Below are 15,999 nucleotides of genomic sequence, written 5' to 3' on the forward strand. Positions count from 1 at the left end.
AAGGAATGGGTAAGGGAAGGAGAGGACCTGATGGCCGTGAATGAGGGACTTTGGCACGAGCGCAAGTCTCGCAGGCTGCCACAAAACCCTCAACCGACTTACGAAGCGCAGGCCACCAGAATCTCCGAGCGATGAGATCCAGTGTGGCTCTTACCCCCGGGTGCCCAGCAAGGACCGTATCGTGGTGTTCTTTAAAAATCTTGTGTCTTAAAGCGAGAGGCACAAACAACCTCCCAGGAGGACAAAGATCAGGAGCCTCTGACTGGGCTTCCTGCACCTCTGCCTCCAATTCAGGAAAAAGAGCAGAGACCACCACACCTTCAGCCAAAATGGGACCCGGGTCTTCAAAATTCCCGCCTCCCGGAAAACAACGTGACAGGGCATCTGCCTTCACATTCTTAACTCCAGGGCGGAACGTGACAGCAAAATTAAACCTATAAAAGAACAACGACCATCTGGCCTGTCTCGGGTTCAGACGCTTGGCTGACTCCAAGTAGGCCAGATTTTTATGGTCAGTAAATACGGTAATAGGGTGTCTGGCTCCCTCTAGCCAATGGCGCCATTCCTCAAAAGCCAACTTGATGGCCAACAATTCCCTATCTCCCACATCGTAATTTCTCTCTGCGGAGGAGAGTTTTCTTGAGAAAAAGGCACACGGTCGCCAATTGGCAGGAGAGGAACCCTGAGACAAGACCGCCCCCACACCCACCTCAGAAGCATCAACCTCAACTATGAAGGGTAACGATAACGAAACATCAGGTTGCACCAAGATGGGAGCGGAAGCAAAACTCTCCTTGATATCAGAAAAAGCCTTACGCGCCTCTACTGACCAAGAAGAAAAATCTACCCCCTTTCTGGTCATATCAGTGAGTGGTTTAACAATAGAAGAATAATTCAAAATGAACTTCCTGTAATAATTGGCAAAGCCCAAAAAACGCATCAGCGCCTTTTGATTCTCAGGAAGCTCCCACTCAAGCACAGCGCGGACCTTCTCGGGGTCCATGCGAAAACCAGAAGCGGAGAGAAGAAACCCCAGAAATTGAATTTCTGGAACCGCAAACACACATTTTTCCAGTTTCGCATATAATTTATTCTCCCGCAGAATGAGCAAGACCTGACGTAAATGTTCCTTATGAGTTTTGAAATCGGGAGAAAAAATCAAAATGTCATCCAAATACACCAATACAAATTTTCCCATCAAATGATAAAAAATGCTGTTCACGAAATGCTGAAAAACGGCTGGGGCATTCATCAAACCAAAAGGCATAACCAAGTTTTCAAAATGGCCCTCAGGGGTATTGAAGGCCGTCTTCCATTCGTCCCCTTCTCTGACACTGACCAGGTTGTATGCCCCTCTTAAATCTAATTTGGAAAAGACTTTAGCCCCAACAACCTGGTTAAATAGGTCCGGGATCAGAGGAAGCGGATAAGGGTCACGAATTGTGATATTGTTCAGCTCCCTGAAATCCAGACAAGGTCTTAAAGAACCATCTTTTTTCTTAACAAAGAAAAAACCAGCGGCAACAGGTGACTTCGAGGGTCGTATGTGTCCCTTTCTCAGACTCTCAGAGATATAAGCACGCATAGCGATCCTCTCAGGTTGGGAAAGATTGTATAAACGAGATTTAGGCAGCTTGGCGTCTGGGATGAGATTAATAGGGCAATCGTACTCCCTGTGCGGGGGCAAATCCTGAACTCCACTCTCAGAGAAGACATCCGAAAATTCAGAGAGAAAATATGGTATAGTCTTAGTAGCAACCTCAGAAACAGATGTCTGAAGGCAATTCTCTCTGCAAAAGTCACTCCAACCATTTATTTGCTTCGCTTGCCAATCAATGGTGGGGTTATGCTTAGTGAGCCAGGGCAGCCCCAACACCAGAGGGGTGGGCAAACCGCTAAGGACGAAACATAACACATCCTCAACATGAGCATCACTCACAATTAAACGGATATTGTGAACAATGCCCTTTAATGATTTCTGAGAAAGTGGAGCGGAATCGATAGCAAAAACAGGAATATCCTTTCTCAAAGCGCACACCTGGAAACCATGAGTTATCGCAAATTGATTATCAATGAGATTGACCGCTGCTCCACTATCCACAAAAATCTCACAAAAAATGTTCTTGCTCTCTAGCGCCACCCTAGCCGGCAGGACAAAACGGGAACTACAAGCAAACGTAAAACCTTCAATTTCCGCCTCAACCCTGCCAATAGTAACAGACGGAACATTTTTCAAAGATTTTTCCCTCTTTGTTTCTGTATTATACCCAGAGAACTGCCTGAATCTCCTAGAGGGACAAATATTTGCCAAATGATTAATACCTCCACAACAAAAACAAACCGTCCCATGCGCCTGAATCTTCTATTGTCAGAAGCAATCAACCCCAGCTGCATGGGCTCCTGCTCAGAAGGGGCTGACAGCGACTGAGACCCCTGCGCACAGAATGGGACCGCTGCACAGTCCTGGGACCGAGTATGACAGGAAGGAGAGATCTCTCCTCTCTCTCTAAGACGCCTGTCAATACGAACGGCCTGAGACATAGCAGAGTCCAAAGAAATAGGCCTTTCATGAAAGGCAAATGCATCTTTCAATCCCTCTGAAAGACCATGGCAAAATTGACTTCGGAGTGCAGCATCATTCCAACCAGTATCAGCTGCCCATCTCCGAAATTCTGAGCAGTATATTTCTGCGGATTGTTTACCCTGGCATAAGAGACGTAGTCTAGACTCCGCCAGAGCAATACGATCCGGATCATCATATATCTGACCCAGGGCTAAAAAGAATTCATCCACTGAACGGAGAGGCCGTGCCCCCTCCGGCAGCGAAAAGGCCCAGGACTGAGCGTTACCTCTGAGCAGCGATATAATGATCCCCACCCTCCGTTCCTCATCTCCAGAGGAAAGGGGAAGAAGGCGAAAATGGAGTTTGCAAGCCTCTCTAAAACGCACAAAATTCTCACTACCCCCGGAGAACGTATCCGGGAGCGAGATCTTAGGCTCAGAACAAGCTCCATGAACACAAGCTGAACCGGTCACTTGAAGCTGAGAAAAAGTCTTACGGAGGTCAGCTACCTCCAATGAAAGACCCTGGAAGCGTTCAGCCAAAAGTGAAACCGGATCCATGCTTGAGACGGTTATGGCGGCTTATAATGTCACGGAATGTGTACAGGTAACAAGGCAAAACAACATGCATAAATGACTCGCTGGATCCAAAAGCTAAGGAACAAAAGGGAGACCCCTGTAGAAGGCCTGGCACTTTCCCTGGCTGCTCAGCCTATGCATAGATCCGAATGGTGGAGGTATGCATATCCACGTACCTTGACCATATAACCCCTGAGCACCCTACAATAGTGAGGGGACACGACCACCGGCTCCCTACACCAGACACGGAGGGAGTCAGGGTCACCTGGGATCCAGCAAACAGAAAATAACAGATAACAGTATAACACTTAACTTTGTAGAGGAGAGGAGAACCAGATGGGCATGCACACATACTCCAGGAAGAAATATAAGCCGCCCAGAAAAGCCTTCTGGGGAAGAATTTAAAGGGAAGCAATTAGTCCAACACATGACAGCTGAGAGAGACTAACGAGAGGAGGAGCTGAATACCACAACACAGAAACTCAAGGAGGAGGTTCTGAAAGGCTTCTGTCAGAGCTTCTCAGCTGTCTGGTTGTGACAGATGTGTGGTTATTGATATGTCCAGTGTGATGGTGGTGACCGGTGGGGTGAGATGTATGGTTATTGATATGTCCAGTGTGATGGTGGTGACCGGTGGGGTGAGATGTGTGGTTATTGATATGTCCAGTGTGATGGTGGTGACCGGTGGGGTGAGATGTGTGGTTATTGATATGTCCAGTGTGATGGTGGTGACCGGTGGGGTGAGATGTGTGGTTAGTAATATGTCCAGTGTGATGGTGGTGACCAGTGGGGTGAGATGTATGGTTAGTAATATGTCCAGTGTGATGGTGGTGACCGGTGAGGTGAGATGTGTGGTTATTGATATGTCCAGTGTGATGGTGGTGACCAGTGTGGAGAGATGTGTGGTTAGTAATATGTCCAATGTGATGGTGGTGACCGGTGGGGTGAGATGTGTGGTTATTGATATGTCCAGTGTGATGGTGGTGACCAGTGGGGTGAGATGTGTGGTTATTAATATGTCCAGTGTGATGGTGGTGACCGGTGGGGTGAGATGTATGGTTATTGATATGTCCAGTGTGATGGTGGTGACCAGTGGGGTGTTATGTATGGTTAGTAATATGTCCAGTGTGATGGTGGTGACCGGTGGGGTGAGATGTGTGGTTAGTAATATGTCCAGTGTGATGGTGGTGACCGGTGAGGTGAGATGTATGGTTATTGATATGTCCAGTGTGATGGTGGTGACCAGTGGGGTGAGATGTGTGGTTATTGATATGTCCAGTGTGATGGTGGTGACCGGTGGGATGAGATGTGTGGTTATTGAGATGTCCAGTGTGATGGTGGTGACCGGTGGGGTGAGATGTGTGGTTAGTAATATGTCCAGTGTGATGGTGGGGACCGGTGGGGTGAGATGTATGGTTATTAATATGTCCAGTGTGATGGTGGGGACCGGTGGGGTGAGATGTGTGGTTATTAATATGTCCAGTGTGATGGTGGTGACCGGTGGGGTGAGATGTGTGGTTATTGATATGTCCAGTGTGATGGTGGTGACCAGTGGGGTGAGATGTGTGGTTATTGATATGTCCAGTGTGATGGTGGTGACCGGTGGGATGAGATGTGTGGTTATTGATATGTCCAGTGTGATGGTGGTGACCGGTGGGGTGAGATGTGTGGTTAGTAATATGTCCAGTGTGATGGTGGTGACCGGTGGGGTGAGATGTGTGGTTATTGATATGTCCAGTGTGATGGTGGTGACCAGTGTGGTGAGATGTGTGGTTAGTAATATGTCCAATGTGATGGTGGTGACCGGTGGGGTGAGATGTGTGGTTATTGATATGTCCAGTGTGATGGTGGTGACCGGTGGGGTGAGATGTGTGGTTAGTAATATGTCCAGTGTGATGGTGGTGACCGGTGGGGTGAGATGTGTGGTTATTGATATGTCCAGTGTGATGGTGGTGACCAGTGTGGTGAGATGTGTGGTTAGTAATATGTCCAGTGTGATGGTGGTGACCGGTGAGGTGAGATGTGTGGTTATTGATATGTCCAGTGTGATGGTGGTGACCAGTGTGGTGAGATGTGTGGTTAGTAATATGTCCAATGTGATGGTGGTGACCGGAGGGATGAGATGTATGGTTATTGATATGTCCAGTGTGATGGTGGGGACCGGTGGGGTGAGATGTGTGGTTATTGATATGTCCAGTGTGATGGTGGTGACCAGTGGGGTGAGATGTGTGGTTATTGATATGTCCAGTGTGATGGTGGTGACCAGTGTGGTGAGATGTGTGGTTAGTAATATGTCCAATGTGATGGTGGTGACCGGTGGGGTGAGATGTGTGGTTATTGATATGTCCAGTGTGATGATGGTGACCGGTGGGGTGAGATGTGTGGTTATTGATATGTCCAGTGTGATGGTGGTGACCGGTGGGGTGAGATGTGTGGTTATTAATATGTCCAGTGTGATGGTGGTGACCGGTGGGGTGAGATGTGTGGTTAGTAATATGTCCAGTGTGATGGTGGTGACCGGTGGGGTGAGATGTGTGGTTATTGATATGTCCAGTGTGATGGTGGTGACCAGTGTGGTGAGATGTGTGGTTAGTAATATGTCCAATGTGATGGTGGTGACCGGTGAGGTGAGATGTGTGGTTATTGATATGTCCAGTGTGATGGTGGTGACCGGTGGGGTGAGATGTATGGTTATTAATATGTCCAATGTGATGGTGGTGACCGGTGGGGTGAGATGTGTGGTTATTGATATTTCCAGTGTGATGGCGGTGACCGGTGGGGTGAGATATGTGGTTAGTAATATGTCCAGTGTGATGGTGTTGACCGGTGGGGTGAGATGTGTGGTTATTGATATGTCCAGTGTGATGGTGGTGACCGGTGGGGTGAGATGTGTGGTTATTGATATGTCCAGTGTGATGGTGGTGACCGGTGGGGTGAGATGTATGGTTAGTAGTATGTCCAGTGAGATGGTGGTGACCGGTGGGGTGAGATGTGTGGTTATTGATATGTCCAGTGTGATGGTGGTGACCGGTGGGGTGAGATGTGTGGTTAGTAATATGTCCAGTGTGATGGTGGTGACCGGTGGGGTGAGATGTGTGGTTATTGATATGTCCAGTGTGATGGTGGTGACCAGTGTGGTGAGATGTGTGGTTAGTAATATGTCCAATGTGATGGTGGTGACCGGTGGGATGAGATGTGTGGTTATTGATATGTCCAGTGTGATGGTGGTGACCGGTGGGGTGAGATGTGTGGTTATTGATTTGTCCAGTGTGATGGTGGTGACCGGTGGGGTGAGATGTATGGTTATTAATATGTCCAATGTGATGGTGGTGACCGGTGGGGTGAGATGTGTGGTTATTGATATGTCCAGTGTGATGGTGGTGACCGGTGGGGTGAGATATGTGGTTAGTAATATGTCCAGTGTGATGGTGTTGACCGGTGGGGTGAGATGTGTGGTTATTGATATGTCCAGTGTGATGGTGGTGACCGGTGGGGTGAGATGTGTGGTTATTGATATGTCCAGTGTGATGGTGGTGACCGGTGGGGTGAGATGTATGGTTAGTAATATGTCCAGTGTGATGGTGTTGACCGGTGGGGTGAGATGTGTGGTTATTGATATGTCCAGTGTGATGGTGGTGACCGGTGGGGTGAGATGTGTGGTTATTGATATGTCCAGTGTGATGGTGGTGACCAGTGGGGTGAGATGTGTGGTTATTGATATGTCCAGTGTGATGGTGTTGACCGGTGGGGTGAGATGTATTGTTATTGATATGTCCAGTGTGATGGTGGTGACCAGTGGGGTGAGATGTGTGGTTATTGATATGTCCAGTGTGATGGTGGTGACCGGTGGGGTGAGATGTGTGGTTATTGATATGTCCAGTGAGATGGTGGTGACCGGTGGGGTGAGATATGTGGTTAGTAATATGTCCAGTGTGATGGTGTTGACCGGTGGGGTGAGATGTATTGTTATTGATATGTCCAGTGTGATGGTGGTGACCAGTGGGGTGAGATGTGTGGTTATTGATATGTCCAGTGTGATGGTGGTGATTGGTGGGGTGAGATGTGTGGTTATTGATATGTCCAGTGTGATGGTGTTGACCGGTGGGGTGAGATGTATGGTTATTGATATGTCCAGTGTGATGGTGGTGACCGGTGGGGTGAGATGTGTGGTTATTGATATGTCCAGTGTGATGGTGGTGACCGGTGGGGTGAGATGTATGGTTATTGATATGTCCAGTGTGATGGTGGTGACCGGTGGGATGAGATGTATGGTTATTGATATGTCCAGTGTGATGGTGGTGACCGGTGGGGTGAGATGTGTGGTTATTGATATGTCCAATGTGATGGTGGTGACCGGTGGGATGAGATGTGTGGTTATTGATATGTCCAGTGTGATGGTGGTGACCGGTTCTCTGTAATGTTCTCTGCACAGGGAAGAGTAACGTCATTGTGGTCATAGATGATCTGGAGGACAGCAGTGATGAAGAGAAACGCAGGATTCTAAGTCGTCAGCCGAGTATTGGGACAATGGCCGCAGGTCTATTCCTGATCAGTCTCGAGGAGAAGAAATCAAACTATCAGAGATATCTCATGGTGACCAAAGAACAAGCGGAGAAGAAACTGCAGAACCTGACAGAAGTGATAAGAAAGATGAAATCTGGTAATATCATCATCTGTTCTAGAGCTCACCATGTATGGAGCGCACGCCGTGGTCATACCTGTGGGGTTACACAGGACGGCAGAGTCATTCCTGTGACAGTGACATTATTTTTAAGACTGAAACCAGACGCCGTCCGTCCAGTTCAGCCCCTTATCCTGGAATGCTGATCTGGAGGAAGGCAGGAACCTCCATAAGATTAGACAATGACAGTTTGTTAGTGTTTCTTCAGTTTAGTCATAAATCAGTTGAGGTGGTCGTTTAGGAGAGAGCGGGGCCGGAGACGAGTGGTCAGGCAGCCAGTGACCGGCCTTCTGCAGCCCGCTCTGTGGTGCGTATACTGTACACGCCGGCTGCAGGACCCAAATTCACTTTATCCATGCAAACTCAGAAAACCCCTTTAATCTGTCACCACACATATCCCGATCATTAAAGGGGTTGGCGACTTGTGACCACTGTGCTTGTAAGATGACTGGATGGCCCTTACTTATATGGCCGGAGTTATTATTGGGTGCAGTTTGCTATATTTCATACGTAATGTTGTTAGGGAAATCTTCTGTGCTGTCCACAGGGGGCGCAGTCCATAAGATGGCCGCAGATGGGGGGTCATGTGACCAGACACATCACTCAGGCTTCTTCATTCAGATGGAGTGCAGGCACCGTGTATCTGAGGGGAGGAGATGTCACATGGCGGTGATCAGCCTGGTCACATCACCCTCCATCATCAGCCATTTCATTCACAACATCTCTGTGTGGGCAACAAAAAACACCACAAACTGGCGCTGAATTTCAACACAGTTTATATTAGTGAGTGCTGTGCAGTCATCTCACAGACACATCGGTCAACAGCAACCACAAAGTGGCCAAACCCTTTAAGCTTCACAATAGCTAAAGTGAGGACCCAGCAATGCACCAGGGCACTGTTTGTGTGACGGTTTATTACTATTTTATACACTTTTGCAAACTGCATGGCACAAATGGTTAATAAATGTGTCACAAAGCAGATATGGTGTAAACTGCACGGAAGAAAAGTCCCATTATGCTGTAAATCCTCCTGAGGAGACGCAGTTTCCTTTCCTTTCTGCAGAGATCGGTCGGGTCACATATTCCCCTAATATCTTATCCTTTCTCCTGGTGTCTCCCTTCACTTTCCAACACCTTTCGTTAATTTGTAACGATAATTTGTTTTCCCTTAGTCCTAACAGTGGCACAGATGGGGTATTCTGCCCCTGTGGACTGGTTAGGACAGGTGGAAGTTTTAATGAACAATAAAAAAACACTGGCATGCACACGCCCTCCCTGCCCCCAATAAAGAGGGGCGTAGCCCTCATGCTATTGTGTAGTAACAAGTAGACCAAAAAAATAACAATAAACAAGGAGGGGGGATTTGTGTGCCACTGTTAGGACTAAGGGAAAACAAATTATCGTTAGAAATTAACGATTCCCTTACATCCTAACCAGTGGCACAGATGGGGATTTAGCAAGTAGAAACCCCCATGGGAGGGTCCTCATGCCTGGCGGAAGATAACACTGTCCGGCCAAATGAGGAATAACTATGTATTCTAGTATCCACTCTATAGTGTGAGATAAAAGTGGAGTGAGAACTCCAAGAAGCTGACTTACAGATCACATCCAATGGGATCGAGCTTCTCTCTGCAAAAGAAGCGGCCACTGCTCGAGTAGAGTGGGCCCTTACAAATTCAGGGGGCTCCGAGCCCTGAGACATATAAGACTCCCGAATTGCCTCTTTAATCCAGTGACTGATGGAGGGCTTAGAGGCTTTCCTCCCCTTATGGGTACCGGAAAAAAGGATAAGGAGGTTTTCATCCTTCCTAAATACCTTGGAGCATTCCAGGTAAATCCTAAGACATCTCGCAATGTCGAGGGTATGGAGCCCTCTTTCCTCAGAGGAGGGGGATGGAGCCAATGTTGGTAGGGAGATCACCTGGTTAATATTGTCAAAGGAGGGAACCTTTGGGATGAAGGTAGGTAAAAATTTGAGGAGTACCCGATCCTGCAGGAACTTTGTATAAGGCTCAAAGGCAGAAAAAGCCTGGAGTTCCCCAACTCGCTTTGCAGAGGTAACCACCAACAAGAAGGTGATCTTCCAGGTCAGGAACCTGAATCCCGCCTCCTCTAGGGGCTCAAAGGGGGGGAGATGATAACCCCCTGAGCACGACCGATAAATCCCAAACAGGGATGGGTCTGATTACTGTAGGCTTTAATCTTGAGGCTCCCTTCAGGAATCTCTTGATAAGGGGGTCTTGAGAAACAGCTCTGTTGAGACAAGCAGAGATTGCTGAAATCTGCACTTTAAGGGTAGCTGGTGATAGCCCCTTGTCCAAACCGTCCTGTAGAAACTGTAGGATCATCGGGATGGAAGCTTCAGCGGATGTTTGCTGATGCCTAGAACACCAGGACGAAAAAATCTTCCAGATTCTGGAGTAGGCCTTGTTGGTAGCTTCTGATCTGGAGTGCTCCAGGGTTCTCAAGACAGACCCCGATAGCCCTTCTATCCTTGGAAGGGGCTGATCAACCTCCAGGCCGTCAGGTTTAACATTTGAAGGTTTGAGGAGACCTGGGTGCCCCCCGACACCAGTGCTCTCTCTGGGGGAAGCCTCAGAAATTGACCCCGACTTATCTGTAAGAGTTGGGTAAACCAAGCTCTTTTCGGCCAGTATGGGATAATGGCGATAACTGACGCTTGGTCCTGCCTGATTTTCATCAAGACCCTTGGTATCAAGGAAATTGGAGGGAAGATGTAGGCCAGCCTGAACCTCCATGGGATTGACAGTGCATCTATTGCCACTGGGTTGTCCTCCCTGTAAAGGGAGCAATACCTCTCCACCTTGGTGTTGAACCTCGTTGCCATGAGATCGATCTCTGGCATGCCCCACCTGAGCGTTATCTCCTTGAAGACCTCTGGATGAAGTGACCATTCTCCGGTTGGAAGACCTCGGCTCAGGCGATCCGCAATCACATTGTGAACTCCGCGAATGTGAACGGCTGATAAGTGGGTGAGGTTCAGTTCTGCCCAATCCAAAATCACCCCTATCTCTCTCAGGAGACTTTGTGACCTCGTGCCTCCCTGCTTGTTGATATACAACACAGCGGTCATGCTGTCTGACTGTACCTTCACTGCCTTCCCTCGAATGATGGGAGCAAAATGAAGAAGAGCTAGCCTGATTGCTCTGATCTCCAGGAGATTCGATGACAATAACCTCTCCTGAGGTGTCCAAGTTCCCTGGACTGTCTTGTCCTGAAGATGTGCACCCCAGCCTACTAGGGATGCGTCTGAAGTAAGTATGATCCAAGAGGGCTGGATCAGGGACTTTCCGTGAGGTGGGACCACCACCTCAGAGAGGATCGGACTTTGTAAGGCAGGGAGAGCACGGAATTGAGTCCCACTGGACTGTGATTGCACTTGGCTAATACTTCCGACTGGAGCGGACGTAGATGCCATAATGCCCAAGGTACCGCCTCTGCGGTTGAAGACATTAGTCCCAACATCCTCATCCACGTTCGAATCGTTACCTGTTTTGGTACAGAGAGGGAATGGGCTGTCTGTTGCACGGATTGCTTTCTTTCGGGAGTGAGATGAATTGTCATCCTGACTGAATCCACCATGAACCCCAGGAACCTTACCGAGGTGGCTGGTTGAAGTTGGGATTTGTCCCAATTGATTATCCATCCTAACTGATGTAGGAATGTAACAGCCTGTTGGATGTGTTGGGACAGGATCGCTTGGGAAGGAGCTCTGAGGAGCCAGTCGTCCAGGTATGGAACTATGCTCAAGCCTTGAAGTCTTAGTGCGGCCACCACAGAGACCACCACTTTGGTGAAAGTGTGTGGGGCTGAAGAAATCCCAAACGGGAGGGCCACAAACTGAAAATGCTTTAGGACCCCCCGATGTTTACCGCGATCCTTAAGAATCTTCTGGACCCAGGATGGATGGGAATATGGAGATAAGCATCCTTGAGGTCCAAGGTTGCCAAGAAATCTCCCGGCATAAGAAGATTGGTCACTGACTGGATAGTTTCCATACGAAACTTCTTTTGTCTTATGAAACGGTTGAAGAACCTCAGATCTATAATCATTCTCCACCCTCCGGTACTCTTGGGTACCAGGAAAACTGGGGAGTAGATACCTGTTCCCCTCTCTTGGAGAGGAACCTCTTCTAAGGCCCCCTTCTGGAAGTATTCTAGTACGTAACTTTCTAGAATCTTCTGCTTGTTGCTGGGAAGAAGCCTTGTCTGGACAAATTTGTCCAGAGGCCGACTGCTCAAGTCTACAAGGTAGCCCTGAGAAATTACACGCAGGACCCAACTGTCCTGGATATGATCCTGCCAACAAGGTAGAAAGTGTTGTAGGCGACCGCCTACGGGAATGTGGGGAGAAGGAAGCCCGAGATTTCCAGTCAGACCGGCTAAATACCAAGAGCCTCGAGGAGGCCCGCAATCAGAGCGCCGAGGACTTCTTGGGGGGTCTAGAACCCCGAGAGGATTTCCCTCCTCTACGGGAACCCCAATTCCTCTGGGGTCTGGGTTGCGGTTCCGCTCTGGAACCATACCCCCTTCCCCGACCACGAAAGGACTGCTGGGGAAGGGACTTGCCCTTCTTGTCTGACAGCCCCTCCATTATCTGGTCCAGCTCTGCACCAAAAAGTTTGCCGGGTTCATACGCCATGGCACAAAGATTGTGCTTTGAGGTCGTATCGGCCTTCCAGGGTTTCAACCAAAGCGGACGCCTGCCCGCGGTTGAAAGGGCCATAGACTTGGATGCCAGCTTCAGTTGTTGTGGAGCTGCGTCACACAAGTAATCAATGGCAAGGCTGGCCGTCTTGCATGAGGCCAGAATGTCGTCCCTAGAGACCCCATGGTCCAGGTCAGACTCAATTTGGGAGAACCTTGTTTTTAGAAAATTCGCCACTTCGGACGACGCAATCGCGACTGAGGCGGAGGCCGAGGCCGAGGAATAGGAGCGCCTAAGGGCGCAGTCCGCCTTCCGGTCCATTGGGTCCAACAAACTTGACCCGTCGTCTGAAGGGATCAGGGTCCTTCTGGATAATTTCGCGATCGCCATGTCCACCTTCGGGACAGGCCCCCAGGAAGATACCTGATCCTCTTTGACCGGAAACACGGCCTTGAACCTTTTGGTCAACACTGGACCCTTCTCTGGCTTTCTCCACTCTGTTTTCATCAGAGATAGGAGAGAATCATCCGCTTTAAAGGCCCTAGGCCCCCTAGAGGCAGAGGATGAGGCTTCCCCTGGGTCAACGTCCTGGTCCCCCGACCGGACGGATTTTAGTAGCCGCTGGGCCTTCTCCAGCGGGAAAAAATAGGAGAATCCATCCTCCTCGTCCGAGGAGGAGGCGGAACCTTCCCTCGCCTCCTGACCCCCCGAGACCTCCATCGCACGATGGGGGGAGGAGGGACGATGACGCTTGGCGACCAGGGCACTCTTCAGTTCCTGTATGGAGACGTTGACCTGGGTCATGTTGGACTCCATGTACCCCTTCACCCAATCGACCACGTCGTGGACAGATGGCTCCAACTGGGGGAGTGACTTGGCCCTACAGGGTGGGCAGCGGGAGAAATCATAAGAGTCCTCCAGGACAATCTGGCAGTCATGGCACTGCAAGTGGCGCCTCTTGCCCGCGGATTTCCTGCCGGGCTCTCGCTCTCCGTCACCGGTAGACGACATGGCTGAAAATCAAAAGAAACATGAATTTAGAAAAATTCAAGAAAACAGAGCTTAATCGCAAGCTTCAGGATCTTTACCCAGAAGATCCTAGCAAGCTCTTATAATAAGAAAACAAATGATTTTCAGCACAGAGGTAGCAAAACTCTCTAGCACCAAACCACACTCAAGGTTGACAGCAAGCTGCGCTCCAGGAGACTGAACCTGGAGCTTCACCAAGTTTAAATAGGGTTTGTTGGCGCCAAAACGAAAGCCCCGCCCCCAAAGGGGGCGGGGTAAACCTCTGAGTTTATCTCATTTGAAAAACAAGGAAAACCTCTGCATTAGGGACCCAGAAAAGGACCCTGAACCACTTTAAAGGCCCCCACGGCTCTAGTTCTCTAAAATACACCTCCGGCCGACGTTATCAAACGGCCGGAGCGAAAACCGGAAGTGACGTCACTTGACGTCACTTCCGCAAGATGGCGGCGCCCAGCCGAACATGCGGGACGCCGCTACCGCCGCTCCCCACTCCACCTCACGACAGAGGTAAGTCCCAGCCCAGGGCTGTGCCAGACAGACCGGCTGGATACCACAAAGCTATGGGAGGAGCGGCACCGTTCCAAAGGAACCATAATAAGAAAAAGGGAATAGAACTCTCTCCACCACAAGGATGGAGGAGTGCACCACCCGTCCCGTCCTGTCCGCAGGACAGAAAAAAACACAATAGCATGAGGGCTACGCCCCTCTTTATTGGGGGCAGGGAGGGCGTGTGCATGCCAGTGTTTTTTTATTGTTCATTAAAACTTCCACCTGTCCTAACCAGTCCACAGGGGCAGAATACCCCATCTGTGCCACTGGTTAGGACGTAAGGGAATCTCTCATTTTGTGATGCTGAGCACTGGTTGACCTCTCCACAAATGTCAGCATTAGGCTCTTGTCCATAGCCTGCTCGCGTGTTCCTGATCTCTTCCTGCAGTCACACCCATCAATCATCATTATAATCAACAGAACTGATGAAAATCCCGATAATTACCCAGTGCAGACAATCACTCACATTGTAGCAATAAACTACTTGTGTATTACAAATATATGAATGTTAATAAACACAATGTAAATCTTTTATCGTTTAAATTAGGTGAAAAGGCAAAAGGATTGATGCGTTTACTGGGAGCAAGAGAAAAATCTGGAAGAAAAGAGCAAAACAAATAAAAAAGCTGAGAAAATATGAATTTTTAATGAACCAATTTGACAATTGGGGAAATATGATGCTTAATTTAAGATTAGTGTCTCACAATTTTAATCACGTCTTGGTGCAATTTAATATATTACATAGAGTATATGTCCCGCCAGTTCAGCTTAATAAACATGGTTTGAGAAATACCTCTAATTGGCCACGGTGTGATTCACCTGGGGATGATTATTTACATATGTTTTGGTCCTGTAGACTATTAACAGAATATTGGGGGCAATTGCTAAACGTATTACCCAAAAACTGAAAGTAGTGATCCCGTACACGGTAGAATGTTGGATACTGGGTGATTTGATTGCCATAAGTATAAAAGGTTTTTCTTGATTAAAATAATGTTTTTGGTGAGACTTTTAATCGCACGAGTTTGATTCTCACGAAACATTCCTAGTGTGTATACTGGGCTAAATTTGGTCAATAAGATTAAGAGATATGAAAGTATCCTACATAAACAAAGAAATATTGAGCCGAAATGGAATAAGGTATGGGGGATTTGGAAGTTTTACGTTTCCCTGCCTTCACCCCATCATTATCCCTTCTCCGTCCTTGTTGACGGAGGGGATAGGAGACGACGCATTGCAAGGGGAGGGAGGGTTGGGGGTGTACTAGGGGGCAGGGATTAAAGAATAAAAAGAAGAAAATGAATAATGTAGTTGATTAATTTGTATGGAAAATGAGTGTTTGGTTTTTCTTTCTAATAAAAAAAATAAAAAAAATGGATAACTGCATGTGCACTAAGCCAAAGCTAAATGGTAAAGTGCAATAGATAAAGATGTATTAATGAATATACAAATAAATGAAAAACGCAATAAACATATATCTACACCAACAAAAAAATTATATCTGTTACCATTATGTCATGAGTAAGGGTCCGTGCGATAACTGAAATGCATGACTGCATGGATTTTATACTGATGAAATAATAAAGCCTATTTTATTTTTATCACGGAATAAATAAATAAAAAAAGAGAAAATATAACCCAGACAGTATCAGGTGCCCACTGGGGTAAGATCACCCCTTTTTTTAACCTGCAAGATTTACAGAATATTTTTACAGTAGTTGCCCTCTCATCTACCTACCTAATCTCAGAGGGTACCGCAATGGGCACAGACAATAGGCCAGTATTTGATCCTTTTATACATCAGGTTATGGATTAGCTATGATAATCCTTTCGGGAGCTATGAAAGTGTCTAATACGACCTCTGTCACGTTGCAGTTTTTATTTCTTACAGTGCGTTTTAAAGATGAAACCTTTGATCTCATTGGTTGCTA

General features: G+C 47.9%; 1 protein-coding gene across 1 annotated transcript in view; it reads left to right on the forward strand.

Moving 5' to 3' along the window:
* Window positions 1-15,563, forward strand: part of LOC122944421 — a 59,795-nt gene extending 44,232 nt beyond the window's left edge. Inside the window, exons 6-7 of the mRNA XM_044302656.1 lie at window positions 7,574-7,801; window positions 14,616-15,563. Coding sequence (XP_044158591.1) covers window positions 7,574-7,801; window positions 14,616-14,689 — 302 coding nt within the window. The 3' untranslated portion in view covers window positions 14,690-15,563. The remainder of the gene's footprint in view (window positions 1-7,573; window positions 7,802-14,615) is intronic.
* The last annotated feature ends 436 nt before the right edge of the window (window positions 15,564-15,999 follow it).

Source organism: Bufo gargarizans, chromosome 8, assembly GCF_014858855.1.
Source record: "Bufo gargarizans isolate SCDJY-AF-19 chromosome 8, ASM1485885v1, whole genome shotgun sequence".
NCBI lineage: Eukaryota > Metazoa > Chordata > Amphibia > Anura > Bufonidae > Bufo > Bufo gargarizans.